This window comes from Bombyx mandarina, chromosome 28, assembly GCF_030267445.1.
Source record: "Bombyx mandarina strain Sakado chromosome 28, ASM3026744v2".
NCBI classification, from domain to species: domain Eukaryota; kingdom Metazoa; phylum Arthropoda; class Insecta; order Lepidoptera; family Bombycidae; genus Bombyx; species Bombyx mandarina.
Window position 1 is genome coordinate 8,460,678 of NC_143233.1, and position 19,526 is coordinate 8,480,203.

Below are 19,526 nucleotides of genomic sequence, written 5' to 3' on the forward strand. Positions count from 1 at the left end.
ACCGCCAATTGTAATTTTTTGTTTTTTATTATATCGCACTGTTTATTTGTTTTTTGGTGTACAATAAAGAATACTCTCTCTCTCTCTCTCTCTCTCACTCCCGGACACGTCTATCGGCCCACCTAGCGTTTTAAGTTTTATCTTAGGTGCCTAGCTAAACATAAATGTCAGATGGGGCAATATTTTTTTATGCAGTTTTGAAGCTGTTTTATTGGTCAACCCTTTGGTATGTTTTTTTTTTAAATTTGAATTCCGAATTATAAAAAAAAAACGTATAAGATGGTATAAAAGCGTGATAGCGTATAAGATGGTATAAGTCAAGTATATGCCTTGAAGGGCAACAATAGTAAGTAGTCTGGATTTTTAAAGAAATCAAACTTTTTATCTCTGATATATTTATAAAGTATTCGAATCTACGTAATTATTAAAATGACATTGATAGTTTTTGTGAAATAGATCTAAAGGTGTACACGAAAAAGAACATATTATAGACTGCTATGTCATAGTATACCTGTGCAACGGTAAAGATGCGTGCGTGTGTGAATTTTGCGTTCGTGCGTGTGTGCGTGCGTGCGTGCGTGCTTGTATGCGTGGGTGCGTGTGTGTATCTGTGTATGGGTGCTTGCGTGATGCGTGCGTGTCTATGAGTGCGCGCGTGCGTGCGTGCGGGTGCGTGGGCGGGTGCGCGCGTGACTGTTTACGTGCGTGAGTGTGTACGTGCGTGCGTGTGTGTGCGCGCACTCGTACGATGACGTACCTCGAACACGTAGCTAGTGAGTCTTGTGGAGGTGCGTATGTCGCTGCCGTACACCTCGAGCTCGTCTCCGTCGCTGATCTCGATGACGTTGGAGGCCACGCAGTCGCTGATGGTGTCCATGCGCCGCCGCTTCGAAGCCGGGTCGGGCTGCTCCTTCTCTCTGCTCTGCTCTCGTTCTGTGGGATTCCTTAATATTTGTACAAAATGACAAAAATATACAGTTCAATATTTTGTTTGTTTTGAAAACATATACTAAGCCAAGTATTTCTTTCCAGTTTAAAGAGCATAACGGTTTTCGTATCGCAGACCTGAGACTCCAACGTGATGCACCAGAATGTGACGGTATTCACGTTATGTCCATGGACTGCAATGACCGATGGTTTTTTTTTTTTAAATAAAGCTGCAGTCTCTTTGTGTTACTGGCAATATTCACCCAGGTCAAAACCAGGTCACGTTTAATGTCTGGTATGCCTTTTTTTGTTAACTATTTACCGGAGCCCATAGACAATAACGTGAATGTCACCGCCCATCTTGAGACACGAGTTCTAACTCCGAGTCCTACAGTACACTGACTGCTCAGTAGACATGTGTAATTACTGTGTGCCATGCAGTACGCGTAATATAGCACGACCGTGTATTGTAACAGTATCTATTACCCGGCAAAATTTAGTATGTCACATAACACTAAACATGACGTTCATATCCACAGAGCTTAAGGGTTCATATCTAGAGGTCCGTTATCCGTTGCGGTCTGTTCTAAGTACCCACTGCACTATTGAATATATTCGGGTGTCAAAATATATATATGTCGCAATTACGTGCTATTTATAAGTTATAACTAAAAATGTAAATATTAATTAATTTTATATATACATTTAAAAAAAATCTAAAGTAAACTTGTACAGAGTTTACTTGGTAATTATATAATTTAGGTAATTTATAACACCCAAACATTTAGTACAATAAGACATACGTAATTGTTAGCGGGCTATACAAATTTAACAATACAGGCATATTTTTGACAGGTCATGTTTAGAGTACTGAGTACTGTTCAAATGCCTTATTACGCGGTACGGAAGGTCATGCCTTAGGGCATTACTTCATAGTGTACTGTTTTGCGCATGTCTACTGCTCAGCCCTTCAAAAACATATCAGTGCTCTTATAAATCAGACCCTACCGGTTTCGGCCACGGTCAGGTCGACCGTCGCTTCCAGGGGCTTGTCAACGGAGAACAGCATCCGGTTCTCTCGCTCGGTTACGCGGAGCAGCAGCGAGTTCCCGAGCCGCGACCCCAGGAATAGGAAGTCCTCTTCTATAACGCACATCTAGAGCGAGACGGACGAACATAATTAAGGTAAACGTTTATTCCCTCACAACAACAACACTACGCCGGTAAAAGATTTTTTTCCTGCCTATGCTGATAGCCTTGAGAGGCTATATCAGCGTTACCAGACGAGTAGGTGAGCTCACGGGGCTCAAACTTGGCAAAGTTGCTTTTATTTTTATTTTTATTGCTTAGATCAGAGCTCACAGACCACCTGCTGTTAAGTGGTTACTGGAGCCCATAGACATCTATAACGTAAATGCGCCAGCGCCGACATAAGTTCTAAGGTCTCAGGTATGGTTACAACGGCTGCCCCACCCTTCAAACCGAAAGCCATTACTGCTTCACGGCAGAGATAGGGGGGGTGGTGGTACCTATCCGCGCGAACTCTCAAGAGGTCCTACCACCAGTAATGAATGCTAACACTAGCCCAACAAGAGCCATGCTTCGCAGAATCTAACACCGGATCGGAAACGCGACCCACTGAGAAGATCCGGCGAGAAACTCAGTGGGCTGTGTCTGAGGGTTAGTTTACTCGCCGAACCCTTCGTCACAAGCGACGGGTTCGGCGAGAACGATGATCGGTAAAAGTAACGCCATTTGTCGTCGAATATCCCGAGCCCCAGCGCGTAACAACTGATTTTTTTACTCATTTTCTTCACCAAATTTCTTCTCTTCAATTCCACCTTGGGTACTGATGGGGCGAGCTGTGGACCGCACGTTTACTCAGATAACGATCAAATGCAATTGAGATCTCGTACCCACTAAAGGCACTGATCACTCCGCGTCTTTTTTTTTTATAGCTTAGATCGGTGTACGAGATCACGGCCCACCTGATATTAAGTGGTTACCGGAGACCATAGACATCTACAACGTAACTGCAACGGCTGCCCCACCCTTCCAATCGAAATGCATTACCGCATTACTGCTTCACGGCAGAAATAGGCAGAGTGGTGGTACCTACCCGCGCGGACTCACAAGAGGTCCTACCACCAATAATTACATAATTTATATTTTTTTTGTCAATTTACATTTTATTACACGATATTTCGTAGGTACGTATTTCATTAACAAAATTGGTACCCGCTTGCGGGATTCGAACACCGTTGCATCGCTACACACAAATGCACCGGACGTCTTATCCTTTAGGCCACGGCGACTTCACGTCCCACCACCAGTAAATGAAATATCAATAATTTAAACGGGATCAAAGGGAGCACTCACGCAGGTGGTGAGCACGGAGGCGGCGGCGCGGTCGATGTGGAAGCTTCTGACGGAGCGCACACTGTCCGCCAGCAGCGCCACAACGTACAGCTGGCCGCCGCGCAGAGACACCGCGAACACGGCGTCCGACAGCCGAGCCACGCACGCGCCCTCCAGCGTCATGCACACGCCCTCCTGGATCCCTGCGCGACACACCCTCGATCAGGGGATACGAACACCCCTTTACGAAATTCGACTAGATATTAAGCTATAGCGCGGCGACTGCAGTATTTACGAGCCAATCACGTGCTTATTTTGCTACTAAAACGTGAAATTTTTAAAGAGTATTGAATGAATTTCCGCGAAATTTCAATAATATTATTTTTGTCGCATTTACTTCAAATATACAGTTATGTGATAGGTCATTTTATATGTAAATCCACTATGGGTAGCAGGGTAGAGATTATTAGCATTAATACATTAGCAAACAGAGTTGGAATGTTGTTGGCGATTATAAACGGACTGATTGAGGGTCACGGTGAACAGAGAATCAAACACTTTATCTTTAATTTAAAACCGATGTCACTGTTATATGTCCGGATAATTGTGATAATTTGAATGAATGTTTTTTTAAGCTATTGCATAGCTTTTATCGAGGGCTTTGAGCGCGGCGACCGATTCAAGAAATTCCGTAACGAAAATAAAACCTAACACCCCCCTACTCCGCCTACCATGTAGCTCGCGTTCGACACATTAACACGTTGCGCTTGTGTAGTGAATAAGCGCGCGTCGTGATGTTGCACTGCATGCGCATCATGAAAAGACTGCCCGTCTCTCGCGCGGTTTAGCTTATGAGTGTGAAGGGGACAGTCAATGTTTTGCTTTTGTTAATGTTTATAAATATAGCGTGGTCTTATTTTATTATTGTTTTAATATTAAATTATTTTTGTTTAATTATAATTGCATTGCAAGTTGATAAAAAGTGCTACGCAATAGCTTTACCGCGGCAGTCCCCGAGTGCCACACGTGTTTTTTTTTATTTAGGAGATAAAATACAACACTTAATGGGAGGGGATGAGGGAAATACTCTCAACCCGCCGCGGGGATACTAGTACCGCTTTACGAAATTCGACTAGACTTTTATTAAGGAGATAAAATACAACACTTAATGGAGGGGGAGGGGCGAAGTAAGAATAAAAAGACACAAATAAGGTCAACTCGAAAAAAATATGCTCTTTTGTCGGTAGATCTTGTAGGGGTTGTATGTTGTTGAGAGGTTATATCAGCGTTACCCTAGCGTGTAGGTGAACTCTCGGGGATCAAACCGGAGTGTTGCTAACACTGGCCCTAGCGAGAGCAGTGCTTCGCAGAATCTACCACCGGATCGGAAACGCGACCCACTGAGAAGATCCGCCAAGAAACTTAGTGGGCTGTCTGTGGGTTAATTTACTTGCCGAGCCCTTCGACGGGTTCGACGAGGACGGTGACCGGTGCTTGAGGTACCAAAAAGCACCGATGATGGGTCAGGATCCATGATGGCGCGTTTAGAGCAAATCTACCCTCTCCTATATATCTAGTGAAAGTAAATGCATGAAAAAAAAGGGGAACGAACCGCTGGTTTTTTTTAATCAATAATACTTACTCAGGGGAAAATTTGTGGTGTGTGTGGCAACACTGTTCAGTGAGACGCCGTAAGGTGGAACCGATTGATTTAAATATATCAATGAGTTGACGGCCATTATCAAACAGCCACCTGAAATAATAGGGTTATCATAGAAATACCAACAAGATATTATTTCTAATAGATAGATGATATTATTATACATTACTAGCTGTACCCGTCCGCTTCGTTGGGCATTTAAAATTAACATTATTATTTCGCACCCCCACAAAGATTCTCATCATTAACGCCCCCGCAACTGGTGTAGGGAGTCCAACACTCATATATACTCATTAATATTAGCCTATCCATTAAGTACATGTATTTTCTACATGGATACCAAGTTTCAAGTCAATCGGATGCATAGCTTAGTAGTTATAACGGAACATCCGTAAAAACCACTGTAGATTTATATATTAGTATAGATATTGATAAAGGATTATTTTTTTTGTATATGAAGCAGTAAATACATAAACCAGTTCACAGTAGGATGTTTTAATAACACATGCAAAATATATATTGAACTCTTTCCTACACTAAATCAAATTGAAGTTCCAACCTCCAAACGACAAAAGTCTAGATCTTTCTTAACTCACTCACAAAGATCTGTGTGCATATTAAAATATCATGCTGTCTCTCTCGCACACCCGTACTTAAATTACGGTAATGTTTAATTCCATATTTTTTTTCTCCCTCGACTATAAATAACTTGATTGAACGGTCGAAAGACCACTTGAACGATCGCATAGTTCTTTTGTCGTCTATTTTATATACAGATGAGAACGGTCAATTCGTTCCTTGTCGTCTGGTTTGTATGTCTTTTACGAAGTCTGAAAAATGTACTGCCTGCCGCCAGTCACGTACGCCCTCGTTCCATTTCTCTATTATTTTTTGAATTCTTGATGATGATATTAATTTATCCCTAATGGGAAAGGCAAAGGACTTTAGTTCATACAGCCAGGTCTTGTTCTTGGTAATAATTGGAGAATTTTGGTAGTTTTAAAGGGCGAAGCCATGTCTTGTCTTATTGTTGTCATGTCTTATTATTCTCGGTCATAAGGCCTAAGCTACTTCTTCGATGTTTTGAATTGGTCGAAGTCAAATCCAATTTTGAATTCTCGTCAAGTGTCTGTCTTAATCTGTGTCTAGTCGTTGTAGGTCTTATGTCCTGTCATAGAGGTTGCACGCCACGACAAAAGTCGTTCTATTTACAGTACCCAAAGAGCCTCACCTAGTGGTTTCGGTACGGGCACGGCTTGGAGACAGTCGAAGGGCAGACCTGAGGTGGACCAAATGACCGGGTGCACCCGAGCTGACATGTTCAGACTGACGCCCGCCATCGCGCAGGTGTCGTTGCGAACCGCCGTGCGACTATCGAGAGATCATCGCACATTTATAAACAAGTTATTATTTTATGAGCTACGTCATTAACTTCTCTATTTTATATAAGTCTTAGTGCAAAAAGGCGTTTTTTATTTGTTTTATGCCTTGGTTTTGAAGTATTCGGTCTAATGGTGAGCGGTCAGCAACGCTAATGACACAGACAAACCAACAGTATTCGGTGTCTGTATGTTAATAAATTTGTATTTTGAAAGTGTTTCAATACAAAACTTTTTTGTTTGAATACAAAGCTAAAACTCTACTCTAGCACTCTCTAATATTATAAAAATATGATTTCAAACTGTGTTATTAATTTTACGTTTATAGATTTTATACATGAAAAATTAAGATTTTTTTTATTCATTCGTATTTTATTGATGATAACAACTTTCACACACTTGAATACAGTTGAATAGAGACATGATATTTATGCACTCTCCTTCTTTAGATTAAGCAAACAATTCAACTGTTTCATTAGTGTGTATAATAAGTTCAAACACATACAATGTTAAGCCTGAACCAATATCTGTAGTCCTAGATATGCTGTTAAATTACTAATTACTATCAGAAAAACTAAAACATAGTATTGCATGTTCCGTATCAAACAATCAATATTTCATTGCATAATCATCTAACAGCATCTCCACTTAAAGAAACATTACGTACCCAGGAAATGTTCTGACGGGCTCATAGAGCAGTAGCAAAGTAGGTTCGTAATAGCCATGCAAGAATTGTATGTCTAATATGTTATCAATCTTCTCGTCTAGGTCCTTGAGTATTATTATGTATGAGGCCAGTGTTGGTGCCCTGTTCATAGTATGAGCTGCTTGCTGAAAGGGAATATTTGTCATAAAATCATTATTAGCACAATTATATCGTACTTTTGCCATCTAATTTCATAATTTCGCTACACTATCCTTTTGACATAATGCAACATTTCATTGAAAGAAGCTTTAAAAACACAAATAATTTTGACATCTAAAACGGATTTTTTTATAGAATTTTTTGTTTAAATTTCAATGGCCGTGGTTTTAAGCCGTTGAATTTAAACTTCCAGAGATCATCAACGTACAGTGGTATTCAGATATGGCAAAAATCACAGCATGGAAATATCATTATTCGCTATAAAAAAATAGCAAAAACTTTTGGTTTTCCACATTACATATCACATAATTTGCTTATACCCACAAATACTTTTCTAAACATGGGAAAATGTAAATATAAACCAGGTAAAATTGAACAGTAAAAGTTGCTATAAAATACAAGATTTAATATCATATTTAAAGTATGTATTGTTGTTCTATTTCTTGAAATTTCTAAAAGCAAAATCAAGGCAGCCATGAAGAGTCCTTATTAATATATGGCATTAAACAAATGTGTCATTTAAGCTGCTAGGATAATTTCCATGTCAATTGCTTCTTTCTTACTTACATTTTTCTTTGTGTCAGAGAGGGGTTTGGCTTCAAGAGGATCCCCTTCTTCTGAGGTAATGTCCTTCCTAAACGGAAGGACTGCAAGTTTCTTCCCATACAACAACATCACAGCACATCGGAACTCAGGATCTACTCTGATCCATGGTATATGAGGATGAGTTGTCCAACCGCCCTAAAAAATTCAAAGTTCAGTGTAGCAATCTAAATAGTTTTTGAAGTTGTCATGGTCTAAAGGATAAGACGGTGTTCGTATCTCAGGCGGGTACCAATTTTTCTAATGAAATATGTACTCAACAAATGTTTACGATTGACTTCCACGGTGAAGGAATAACATCGTGTAATAAAAATCAAACCCGCAAAATTATAATTTGCATAATTACTGATGGACCTCTGGTTAGGACCTCTTGAGTTCGCATGGGTAGGTACCACCACCTTGTCCATTTCTGTAGTGAAGCAGTAATGTGTTTCGGTTTGAAGGGTGGGGCAGCCGTTGTGACTATACTGAAACCTTAGAACTTATATCTCAAGGTGGGTGGCGCATTTACGTTGTAGATGTCTATGTGCTTCAGTAACCACTTAAAATCAGGTGGGCTGTGAGCTGGTCCACTCATCTAAGCAATAAAAAAAAGTAATAATAATAATAATAATAATACACTTTTGAATACTATTACTAGCTCCGCTCAGGCCACAACCAAGCTAAGCATCATAATGCCAGCTCAGACAGCTTCTTCAAATTTAATTTTAGTTAAGAAAAAACTATACGAATATCAGTTCAATTCTCAGTATATATACCTTCATATCATCCTCTTCAAAATAATGCATACTCAATGTGACCAAGTTATTGGTCTGTGGGTCATATTGGAGCACAGATAATTTAGCTTCTTTGAATGAAACCAACAGGATATCTCGACCAGAACTTTGACAGCGTACAGAAGCTAAAGACATGACGTTACCCCATAATGTATATGTCGCTAAGCATTCCAACTTCATCTTCGGGGGAATCGGCTGACCGGCTAAAAAAGTATATAATAACATGAGAAAATGTATTTTTGAATTTTAGTCAGACGTAGAAGCTGACGATTACAAGGTGTTATTCATTCATGGCGACAGTAATTTGTGAACAGATGTTAATTAGGTATTGTATTGGAAAATTTTAAGCCTGGAATTAGGGACACTGATATAGTAACATAGCTTGAAATTAGTAAACCAGGAGTCTATGATTTAAACACTGATTAGAAACAAATACTAAATATACAGTATATTTGCAGAGATATATTCTATTCTAGTTTTTAATAGAAAACAGTTAACAAAACAAACCTGCATTAATCTCTTTTGTGTGGCCTTCGGGCAGCAGCCTGAAGACCTTGATGATATTGGCACCGGCGGTGACCAGACAAACCTCGTCATTGTTAAAGAAATAACAGCTAACCGCGTGCTCTATACCTGTCGCTGGATGTGTCGTTCGACAAATCGAAAACATTGTTTTCTAAGCGTTCGATTTTGAGGTTAAGAACTAAAACACTTTCAACACTAAATTCTGATATGTTTGCTTGAATCATTAATTTACAAACAGATAACAACAATCAAAAATGGTCCTGATTTAACAAAATGCTGTTCAGTAACTCTAATTTAATCTGAGAAAAACATTGTACCAAACATCGTCGCTTTGTTGATGTCAGTTCTGAAACTTGATTCCTTACTATTTGAACTTGTTTTGTATATTTTAAATTAAAAGAATACGCTTAATTTTAACACAATAGTGTTTCATGGTATAGATCCACGATGAACATTTGAATTGCTCAATATCGTTTTTATAAAACAAAAGAACTTATTTGTGTGGTTTAAAAATTTAACTTGTTCCAGTTACCAGCTGTTTCCGAACGTTTCAAAATTGCAATCGGCCATAGATATTTTTGTTTGGTAAAGTTTTTCCTTATTAGGAAAGGCAAGGGGATTCGGCCATAGATAATTCTAATTACCAAAGAATTATAAGAGTGTATGTGAATTATCTATGGTAAGAAGGTCTTTTTAACGTAAACGTAAGGATCGAAGTTGTATGAATTTGTAGCTACCGTCTATTCCGACAAAGACCTTCGCGATATCAAGGCTCACAGCGAGAAGCTTTAGGACCTTGGCTCTCCAAAGCTTCAGCCCACCTGTGGGTAAGGTATAAAAGGTCTCCAGCTAAGCTACTGTGAAGGAAACAATACAACAGAGCCGGATACCGAGCTCAGTGGCAAAAATTTTGCCACGTTTCATGATCTAAAGGATAAAACGTCCGGTGCATTCGTATGTAGCGATGCACCGGTGATGTAAACTTCTTAGTTGAAATTATGTTTTGTTATTTATTTTTTATTATTTTTGTTCGAATCTTGCCGGCAGGTACCAATTCTTCCAATGAAATACGTACTTAAGAAATGTTCACGGTTGACTTCCACGGTGAAGGAATAAAATCGTGTAATAAAAATCAAACCCGTAAATTTGTAATTTCCGTAATTACTGGTGGTGGGACGTCTTGAGTCCGCACGGGTAGGTAACCAATGCCCTACCTATTAGTCCAATGATGCGTTTCGGTTTGAAGTGTGGGGCAGGCGTTGTGCTGTACAAACTGATAACTTAGAATTCTTGTCTCAAGCTGGATGGCATTTACATTGTAGATGTCTATGGATCCGATAACCCCTTAACACCAGTTGGGCTGTGAGCTCGTCCACCCATCTACGGATTTTTTTTTAACAAGTATATATTTCAAAAACAACGTTTGTTCTTTAAATAGGTAGTTTATTAAGAACTAACATTTTAACATACAAATCCATTTTGTTTCTATTCTAATAATCATAGGAATATTGTTTATATCATTCATTTACATCTCATCAGTCTTTGCCCAAAACATCTAAATCCCATCGCCTTTCCATTTTCACATTTTCATGTCCAAGAAGAATTGCCATTTAAAAAAGAAATACCAAATTGAGAATTTACGTAATTGAGAATTTTATTTGTAAGTTTATCTCTTTTATAAATAAAATTCGTTTCTTAATAATTAAAAACAATGCTGGAGTAATTAAAGTAAATATTTGACGTATAATCCTATTTTTATTTGTATAAGTTTTGTGTTCTATCCATTGACATATTGCACAACATTCTTTGTATATAGACCTTTGTTTGAAAAGACCTTTGGATATGGTTTTGACTAAGTACTTGGATGATGATATAACCACATCATTAAAGTCATTGTAGACCCTCAAAAACATATATCAAATTTGGCAAAACTAATGCTATTTACTTGCTAAATACCAAGCTTTCTTATGCCATGTTACATCAACTATAGCCATGTTGCTTTTGAATAAGATTGATCTCTATATCAACAACATAAAGAAATCATCAATTCCCAGTAGAACGAAAAGATAACATTAAGACCGTCAGCAATGGCGAGTTTCTTGTTAGCGTAGTACGAATCACGCCAATTTCTATAATCACACTACTATTTTACTATTTTGGTAACTAAGAGTTACAGATTAAACGCTCCCACTCAAATCAATCTGCAATTTAAGGTTTTTTTTTTTAATTTAGCATCCTGGGACATGAAATGTCTTAATTTATATTTAAGACCCATAACCTATATTTAATTCCCACTCCACTCAGCCGATCTACACATGTCGGCCAACAATTCATCAAACTCAACAACTGAATTCTCATACAGCTCCAAATCTTTAGACAAATCTTCATTGGTTAGTTCTACATCTTCTAAAACAGGCTCTAAGCTTTTGTTCGATTGTGTTAGCTCGTCTGTCAACTTTAAGTGTGGCGCATTAAAGAAATCTTTGTAAAACTCAGCTAGTTCTCGTATAGGATGTGTGTCAGCAAAAGGGAACAATAACAGTTTTATTGGTGGTTCGTTTTCGTGACGGAATCCAGAGAATTTCTTTGGTGGCATCTCTAAAGAATTCGGACTCTTTGATGCTGCACTGTCATCTAATTCTTGTGTGCTCTTAGACATGATTTCCTTTTCTTTAACAGGAGATACAGGTAATTTTTCAGGTCTGTAGTGATCAGGAATAGGAATTTTCGTGTAGAATTCTTCAAATGTCCTCTTAACTAAGGTTTGATCTACAAAAGCAGCTAAGCGTAAGGGCTTGTCCAAATCGATGGGTCCTGAAGGTTTCGACTCTCTTTTTTCTTCTTTCTTCTTTTTTGATTCAAATATGACATGTTTCGGACTCAATTCAAAGTGATCACTCTTTAATAACAATGCTTTGTTATTGTCTGAACGGTTAGGAGTTATTGAAAAATTTGTACGGTACGTTACCGAGAAGACTAAAGCACCTAATGGTGTTTTTAAGAGGCCGGCTTGAATAGTTTTCACTGAATCACCGAGAGCTTTCAATTTTGCCTCGCCACTGTAAACTCTGTAGAATATAGTGAATGACTCCAGTCTCTGTTTCCTAGACAAATGATATGCCGGTGTGATCCTTGTTATAGTTATAAGAGATTTTAACAATATGCCCATTCTGAAATACACTGTGTTCATTGCCTTCAATGATGTATCAAATTGGGTTTCGTCTAACTGAAGAGTCCAGAGTTCTAGTACCATTTCATCTCCATCTTCTGTTTGAACAGATATTTCTACATGTAATTGTGATTTTATCGTCTCCAGTACACGATCTGAAGGTAAAGCATTCTTAGTTGCCTGATTTACTTCAGAGGAATCTGGTATTTGTAAATTAAACCAATCAGTGTCTGACGTCTTTGGTTTACTGTTAGGTTCTATTTTAACTCCTTTTCTAGACTCAACTATAACTTGTACTCCTTTGTACGCTAAAAACTTTGTGAATTTCGTGAATTCATTTTTGTCAGTTATATTCGAAAATGCGACTTCAGGTGCCATTTTAGAGAATTGTTGTTGGGTTGATTTACTCCTCTTCGGCTATGCAGTTTTCCACCAGGTTTCTTAGATTGGGATTCTCCATTGCAGCTGCAATCCTCTCCTTGTCGTTGATCTGCTTATTGACTATAAAAAAACAAATAATCTATTAAAAACAAAATAAATGTAATTACTATTATGGTTTAATGAATAAGGTGAGCACCATATTTACAATTCTTATATTCCAAGATTCTCTACAACTTTTTTACTATCTCTACCTCTACATTAAATTTGTAAAGTCATATTTTCTTTTTCAAGTATGGCAACCAATGCGGAAATAAAATGATAATAATTAATATTGGCATATATAGTTTTTTTTAACATCGGATCAGCAGAGAAGTTCTGGTCTACCTGAATTTAAGTGGAAACGATAGTCATAGGGCTGTGTCCACATCTCTGCTTTAAAACACCTACTTGTATCACACTATTTGGAAATATTTATGAGTCTGCTAACCCTAATCAATAATGTTTTGGCACAAAAGTTAATAAACATGTTGTATGTTTACAAACTATTATCACAATGTTGTTTCAAATATGACCTTCACAAACTGTGTCATGGTCTTTGAACCAAAAAAGTAATTTAATTTTTTATTAAATTTTCTTTAACTATGCTGTGATTAATAAGATGGCAAACAATGTGTTTCAATGAAGTCTATATATATTATACGGTAGACTAAATGTATATACCTAGTCAGGTCATAAGTATTGTCACACAGTAAAAACTTTTATTTTAGAATGCTGGCCACAAAAAAGTTTATTGAATTCGAATCTCGAATTGTTCATGAAAATAAAAATGTATACTTTTAGAATTTTTACTCATTTTTAAATATGGAGTGGACGCTTAAAGAAGACCGTGTTGCAGTTATTGCGTTGAAACCACGGTGAAAAGGGTGTTAAATGAAGACTTAGGGCTTCGGGCATATCGAAGAAAAACAGGACATCGTTTGAATGCTCGTCTAATGGACCTGAGACTGAAGAGATGCCGCGCTTTGTTGAAGCGGTACGCGGGAAAAAAATATCGGGAAATTCTTTTTTCGGATGAAAAAATTTTTACCGTAGAAGAGAGCTACAACAAACAAAATGATAAGGTGTACGCACACAGTAGTGAAGAAGCGAGCAACCGTATTCCGCGTGTCCAACGAGGTCATTTACCATCCTCGCTCATGGTATGGTTGGGAGTTTCTTATTGGGGCTTAACAGAGGTACATTTTTGTGAGAAAGGTGTAAAAACGAATGTAGTTGTGTATCAAAATACAGTCCTGACGAACCTTGTGGAACCTGTTTCTCATACCATGTTCAATAACAGGCACTGGGTATTCCAACAAGATTCGGCGCCAGCTCATAGAGCGAAGAGCACACAAGACTGGCTGGCGGCGCGTGAAATCGACTTCATCCGGCACGAAGACTGGCCCTCCTCCAGTCCAGATTTGAATCCGTTAGATTACAAGATATGGCAACACTTGGAGGAAAAGGCGTGCTCAAAGCCTCATCCCAATTTGGAGTCACTCAAGACATCCTTGATTAAGGCAGCCGCCGATATTGACATGGACCTCGTTCGTGCTGCGATAGACGACTGGCCGCGCAGATTGAAGGCCTGTATTCAAAATCACGGAGGTCATTTTGAATAAACTTTAGTGTCAGAAGAATCTATGTTTTGTTAAGTTCATTTTGGTATATGAATTATTTTACATACGTTACATAATGAATAAACTTGTTTCAATTATTTTACATTAAACATGTGACAGAATTTATGACCTGACTAGGTATATTGATCGTCATTTTATTTAATCACATAATGTGCTTAATTTGCATAAAGTAGAAGTCAGAATTTTGTATTATTACAGCTGTCACATTTTTCAGTATGTATGAAGTACACAATATCAGTATGTGTGTAGTACCAGTAAGTAAGAACATTTTGTTTACCCAATATGGTGGTATTTAACCATGCAGGGTCAGTTTTCTAGCTGTTGTTGAAAGACTCCAAAAATTCTAATTAAAAGTGGAAAACTCATAAACAACACCTTCATGACTGACCTGACAGTGTAGTAGTCATCCCTCTGACTATTAAGCCGAACATTATGATTACCAGAACATTATTATATTGCATTATTATAACCGAACACTACTAATCGGAATAAAATTACAACAGAACAAAAATTATTGCTGTTTCTAGACTTTATTAAGCTATGAGTCGACTATTATCAAAGCCGGCAATCTGACTTTTGGACAATGATTGGTAAATCAGAAAAACGAATTATTGACTTTGTATTCCATTGGCAGTCACAAAACTCTTCGGAACGACATCTTAGATAAATAACAGGTTAACTATTAACCTTTATTTAATGCAGGTTTTGAACCGTATTCTTTGAAGGAGACGATTATATTCAAATAAATCTGTATTGACATATCAATAAAAATTTTTTGTCCAAATGCACAGATTGCCACCTTTGATAATAGACGACTCCTATATCAGTCAGTTCATTTGTCTGATGTTTTTCAAATTAATTTTAATAACTTTTTATTAGTTTACCACCATGAAGCCCCAATATTTTACTAATGCAACTACTACTGCAAATCAACATTTAACTCTCCTAGTAGAATAAAGACAAATTGTCTAATCGTCAACCTGATGAAGCTATTGTGGGTTTTTAAGGAACGTAGCAAATTTTTTGTTTTGATATTTGTAACTATCAAAGTACGGAAAAAAAATCTAACCTCACTGTAAATAAGCTTATAAAAGAGTTGTGAGGTGAGTAGGTAATCTTTACTCTGATACACATTCCTCTAGCATTGTGGAATATTTTGTAGTGAGCTAGTGATGCATGTTGGATCACTAGTGATCTTGAGTGAACTACGATAACTGTAACTGTGGTTTTGAAATTTTTTTCCATGACAAGGTTAGTTCTTGATTTTGAATAAAATTTATGCATTTTTAGGGTTACACTTTGATCTTTCATCAATATATAGCACTGTGGATATCATAAAATATCGAAAATACTTTGTTCACATAATTCATTGGATACACATATTTAGAAGAAGAAAATAGCTTCGTGATAGATCACAATAATGAAGATTCAGAATACTTAATCATCTCAGTACAATTTTTCTGATTATGATGCAGAAGCAGCAGAGCAGAAATGAACAAGAAAGAGTTATAGTAGATGAAGGAGAGACTGGCAGAAATTTATTCTTTGAAAAAAGCATTCTCTTGTAATTTTTTTTTTTTAATATCTCAATTTGTTAAAAAGTTATGAATTTTTAATCAATGACTCCATTTTAAGGAGGTGGGTATGTTTATGATGATTAATAAAATCCTCATTTAATTTTTTTTAATCTTCATCGTGTGCTCAAGTTTAAGTATTCAAGAGTTTTCAGGAATTTAATCAGATTTTTTATTACAAATTACTTTTTCTAATGCATCTCAGGTCTTCAGTGACCCATGATAACCTGACAAGGTGCCAAAAAAAGTGATAACCTGATCGGGTTAATTTATTGTAAACATTATATTGGTAAATTATTTCACTATCTTGAACAGAAATAGATGTAAACATAAATAGTTATTAGCTTATATTATTAATTAATAGCGTATATCATTGCTATTGATGTTAATAATATAATCATAAAATTTTATTATTTTTGTATTAAATAGTGATGATTTTTTTTCCACAAAACTTTATAGTGCAATGCATTTTAGATCCAATGATACATTTTCTAAACTAACAAATTTCATCGCTTACTTTCATCTTCAGTGGTATGTGCCCCTTTCTTGATAAAAATGTCCAATTTCACAGGATGATGGATAGACCTTAATATTTTAATACGAATGCAAAGTCCGATTAGTGTGGCCAGCGAACAATGGGGCACTGTTGGATTATACTCCACGCGTAAAACGGGCACTTTATCTGCAGTTGGTTCCTTCACAAAGATTCCTTCCTCGTACACGACCTTCAAGTCTTCAAGCGTATTTGGCTTTTCGGGGTCTCGAATTGTCCTCAAATAGTCTAAAACACACCACAGCACACATTAAACACGCAAATAACACAAAAAGTTCGTGCAAAACCACAAATTTATGTTGAAAACAAACCATATATTGTCTCTCTCAACTCATTCTCGTCTTTGTAGCCGAGCTCTTGTAATGTAGCACTTTTGTCCATATATGCGGGCTTAGCGACCTCCACTGGCTGTTTTGAAGAGTTGTTTAAAGATAGTTTGGAGAAAAATGATATCATATTATCGTTCAAATTAAAATTATCACGGGTCACGATTAAATGTCGGACATATTTATTTTTTGACAATTGTAATTGCTGACCTCCGTTTTTTTTTCATTTGTAACTGCTATTGTGGCCATACTTTTAAGCCCATCTTAATTAAAATTTCTTGTCGTCTTCAATAATTTTCTACAGAAGTTACTGTTAGTGTTGACAATTTATAGAATTTAAAGTAATACAATAATGCAAGAAACTTTGTCCATTACTTTATTTAAATGTTCTAATTACTTGGCGCTCTTATACAGGGTGGCCCATAAGTCCTTTGAAAAGTAAAATTTGAATAAAACGAACAGGGCGCGCGTGAGCGGTGCATGGGAAGCGGGGGGAGTAACTTCGGTTTCTGGGAATTTAGTCGCGATGGAGCGTTTTACCGGAGCGGACTGTGCGTTTTGTGTGCGCGAGTTTTATAAAAACGACAATTCGGCAACCGTTGCGCGGCGTAAATTTCGAGAACACAAAGGTTTACACAACTTTGACGACACTCCAACTCTTCAAACGATTAAGAACTGGGTTGCTAAGTTCGAGGAGACCGGTTCGACGTTAGATAAACCGCGGTTGGGTCGCCCAAGGACGTCACGTACGGAACAAAACATAGACACAGTGACACAGTCTATTCGCGAAAATCCGACACAGTCAACTCGTAAGCGCGCCAGAGCATTAAACGTATCCAGGACATCGTTACAACGGATTTTGAAGAAAGATTTACATATGCACCCTTACAAAATTCAGTTGGTTCAAGAATTAAAGGAAACTGACGGTATTCAAAGACAAAATTATGCGAATGAAATGTTGAATCGGTTTACTTCCTTCAATAACATAATGTTCTCTGACGAGGCTCATTTCCATCTTAACGGGCATGTTAGTAAACAAAATTGCCGCTATTGGAGCCCCATCAATCCAAAACTTAAGCATCAGAAGCCCTTACATAGTCCGAAAGTGACTGTTTGGGCCGCTATGTCAGCCCATGGTATCCTAGGGCCTTACTTCTTTGAGGATGGCAGAGGGCGCGCAGTTACTGTTACGTCGGAGCGATATGTGGCTATGATCGAAGAGTTTTTCATACCAGAATTGCAAAACTTTTCAGGCTTTAATGCCAGGACGTGGTTTCAACAGGATGGGGCCACTTCTCACACCTCTAACACTGCTATGCCCGTTATCCGTCAACTTTTTCCTGGCAAAGTTATCTCTAAGAGAGGAGACATTTCCTGGCCTCCACGTAGTCCAGATCTGACCCCGATGGATTTTTTTTGTGGGGCTACCTTAAGGCTAAAGTATACGACACAAACCCGCGGTCAATTGAGGCCCTAAAAGAAAACATCCGCAGAGAAATGACAAGCATTTCAGCAGTGACGTGCCGCGCAGTCATCGACAATTTTAGACGTCGTTTGCAAGAGTGCCGTGATCGCAACGGATTACATTTAGGAGATATTATTTTCAAAAAATAATTCCCGTTTTTTAAGCTTTTTATGTAAATAAAAATTTAATTCATAATGTAATTAGTTTTATTTTAATAATTTTTTTTTCATATCAAAGGACTTATGGGCCACCCTGTAATTCTCAAAAAGTTTAAGAAGCTACGATCACGTTCTTGAAATGCTTTTTTAATTCTTGGAACGTCAATGGAATATGTTAAGCACTTAACACCTGGTGAGGCGTAAACTCTTTCAATCGTGTAAACAGTAAAAAAAAAATTTTTGTAAAGTCGACTTACGGACGATTGTTATACGTGATAACGTCAGTAGCAGAACTATTTGAACTGTCAGCTCTGACGTCACGCGAGAAGCAGACAGCATGTGTCACAAAGTCACCAGCCAACGCTTGGGCCGATCATGCCTCTCTATCGTTAGTTCCGCGCTCTGACTTGCACGCTCAGGCTCAGCGGAACGTGACACTTTTTCATGCGTGCCGCCGGCGTTCATTGATTTAGACGTTAACACATCCAAAAACCATCAATCATTGATGTAGACAAAGCTTTAATGACTGAAACTTCAAGCTAGTGGCTTATTCATGACGCAATCCCAAAAGGAATGGATAACTCAAATGAGGCTACAGTATACAAAAAAAATTGGCCCTTTATTTTTATCTACATCCAAACAACCTTGAATCAAAATTAAGAGCCTGCATTCACCACTATATTGTCGCTAAACTACTACAATGCATTTAATTTTTATTTCATTACCTACTTAACGGTGTATCTTTTGCATAATTGAATAAAAAAAGTTTGTTATCTTACGTGAAACACAGTTTTCTATTTAATAAAAAAAATATTCGTATTTTTTCATAGCCAGTGTATTCCGTCGTGCGGAAGCGTCGATATTATTAAGTAATTGACAGTATTAGAAGATCTCAGGTACTTTACCATCAACATGGACAACATGTGATGATTCTATTTTGCATATTTTTATTAGCATAACTTATATCTAACTAACTCAATCTTTAATAAGGAGTAATTTTAACGGAATTAAGATTAACCTTGATAATTAAACTTTGACATCAAATGTTACGACTATTTATAAATTAGAGTTCTTAAAAAATATGCTACAATATATTGTAATAAAAAAAAACATTTTTTTTACTTTTAG

At 37.4% G+C, this 19,526-nt stretch overlaps 3 protein-coding genes across 3 annotated transcripts in view; all 3 read right to left on the bottom strand.

The window, feature by feature from the left end:
• CPSF1 (cleavage and polyadenylation specificity factor subunit 1) overlaps window positions 1-9,455 on the bottom strand; it is a 36,009-nt gene extending 26,554 nt beyond the window's left edge. The window contains exons 1-9 of the mRNA XM_028183840.2: window positions 9,076-9,455; window positions 8,551-8,771; window positions 7,757-7,930; window positions 6,992-7,155; window positions 6,177-6,316; window positions 4,928-5,038; window positions 3,307-3,488; window positions 1,936-2,083; window positions 758-933 (exon numbers count right to left, since the gene is read on the bottom strand). Of these exons, the coding sequence (XP_028039641.2) occupies window positions 758-933; window positions 1,936-2,083; window positions 3,307-3,488; window positions 4,928-5,038; window positions 6,177-6,316; window positions 6,992-7,155; window positions 7,757-7,930; window positions 8,551-8,771; window positions 9,076-9,238 (1,479 nt within the window). The 5' untranslated portion in view covers window positions 9,239-9,455. The remainder of the gene's footprint in view (window positions 1-757; window positions 934-1,935; window positions 2,084-3,306; window positions 3,489-4,927; window positions 5,039-6,176; window positions 6,317-6,991; window positions 7,156-7,756; window positions 7,931-8,550; window positions 8,772-9,075) is intronic.
• Window positions 9,456-10,515: 1,060 nt separating this feature from the next.
• LOC114250104 (autophagy-related protein 13 homolog) lies at window positions 10,516-12,640 on the bottom strand. Its single transcript, XM_028183843.2, has one exon. It carries the CDS (start codon window positions 12,638-12,640, stop codon window positions 11,378-11,380), a length of 1,263 nt encoding a protein of 420 aa, XP_028039644.2. The 3' UTR covers window positions 10,516-11,377.
• Window positions 10,516-17,315, bottom strand: galla-1 (cytosolic iron-sulfur assembly component galla-1). Its single transcript, XM_028183844.2, has 3 exons — window positions 16,761-17,315; window positions 16,414-16,677; window positions 10,516-12,763 (listed from the first exon to the last, which is right to left on the bottom strand). The coding sequence occupies exons 1-3, from the start codon at window positions 16,903-16,905 to the stop codon at window positions 12,666-12,668; spliced, it is 507 nt and encodes a 168-aa protein (XP_028039645.1). The 5' UTR covers window positions 16,906-17,315; the 3' UTR covers window positions 10,516-12,665.
• Window positions 17,316-19,526: the final 2,211 nt, after the last annotated feature.

What these genes read in the sequence shown, in the direction of transcription:
- LOC114250104 (XM_028183843.2), bottom strand. Translation starts at nt 12,640, where the DNA reads ATGGCACCTGAAGTCGCATTTTCGAATATAACTGACAAAAATGAATTC.
- galla-1 (XM_028183844.2), bottom strand. Translation starts at nt 16,905, where the DNA reads ATGATATCATTTTTCTCCAAACTATCTTTAAACAACTCTTCAAAACAG. An exon ending in GTTGAGAGAGACAATATATG is followed by an intron (nt 16,678 to 16,760) that starts GTTTGTTTTCAA and finishes GGTGTGTTTTAG; the next exon opens with ACTATTTGAGGACAATTCGA. An exon ending in ACATACCACTGAAGATGAAA is followed by an intron (nt 12,764 to 16,413) that starts GTAAGCGATGAA and finishes GTTTTTTTATAG; the next exon opens with TCAATAAGCAGATCAACGAC.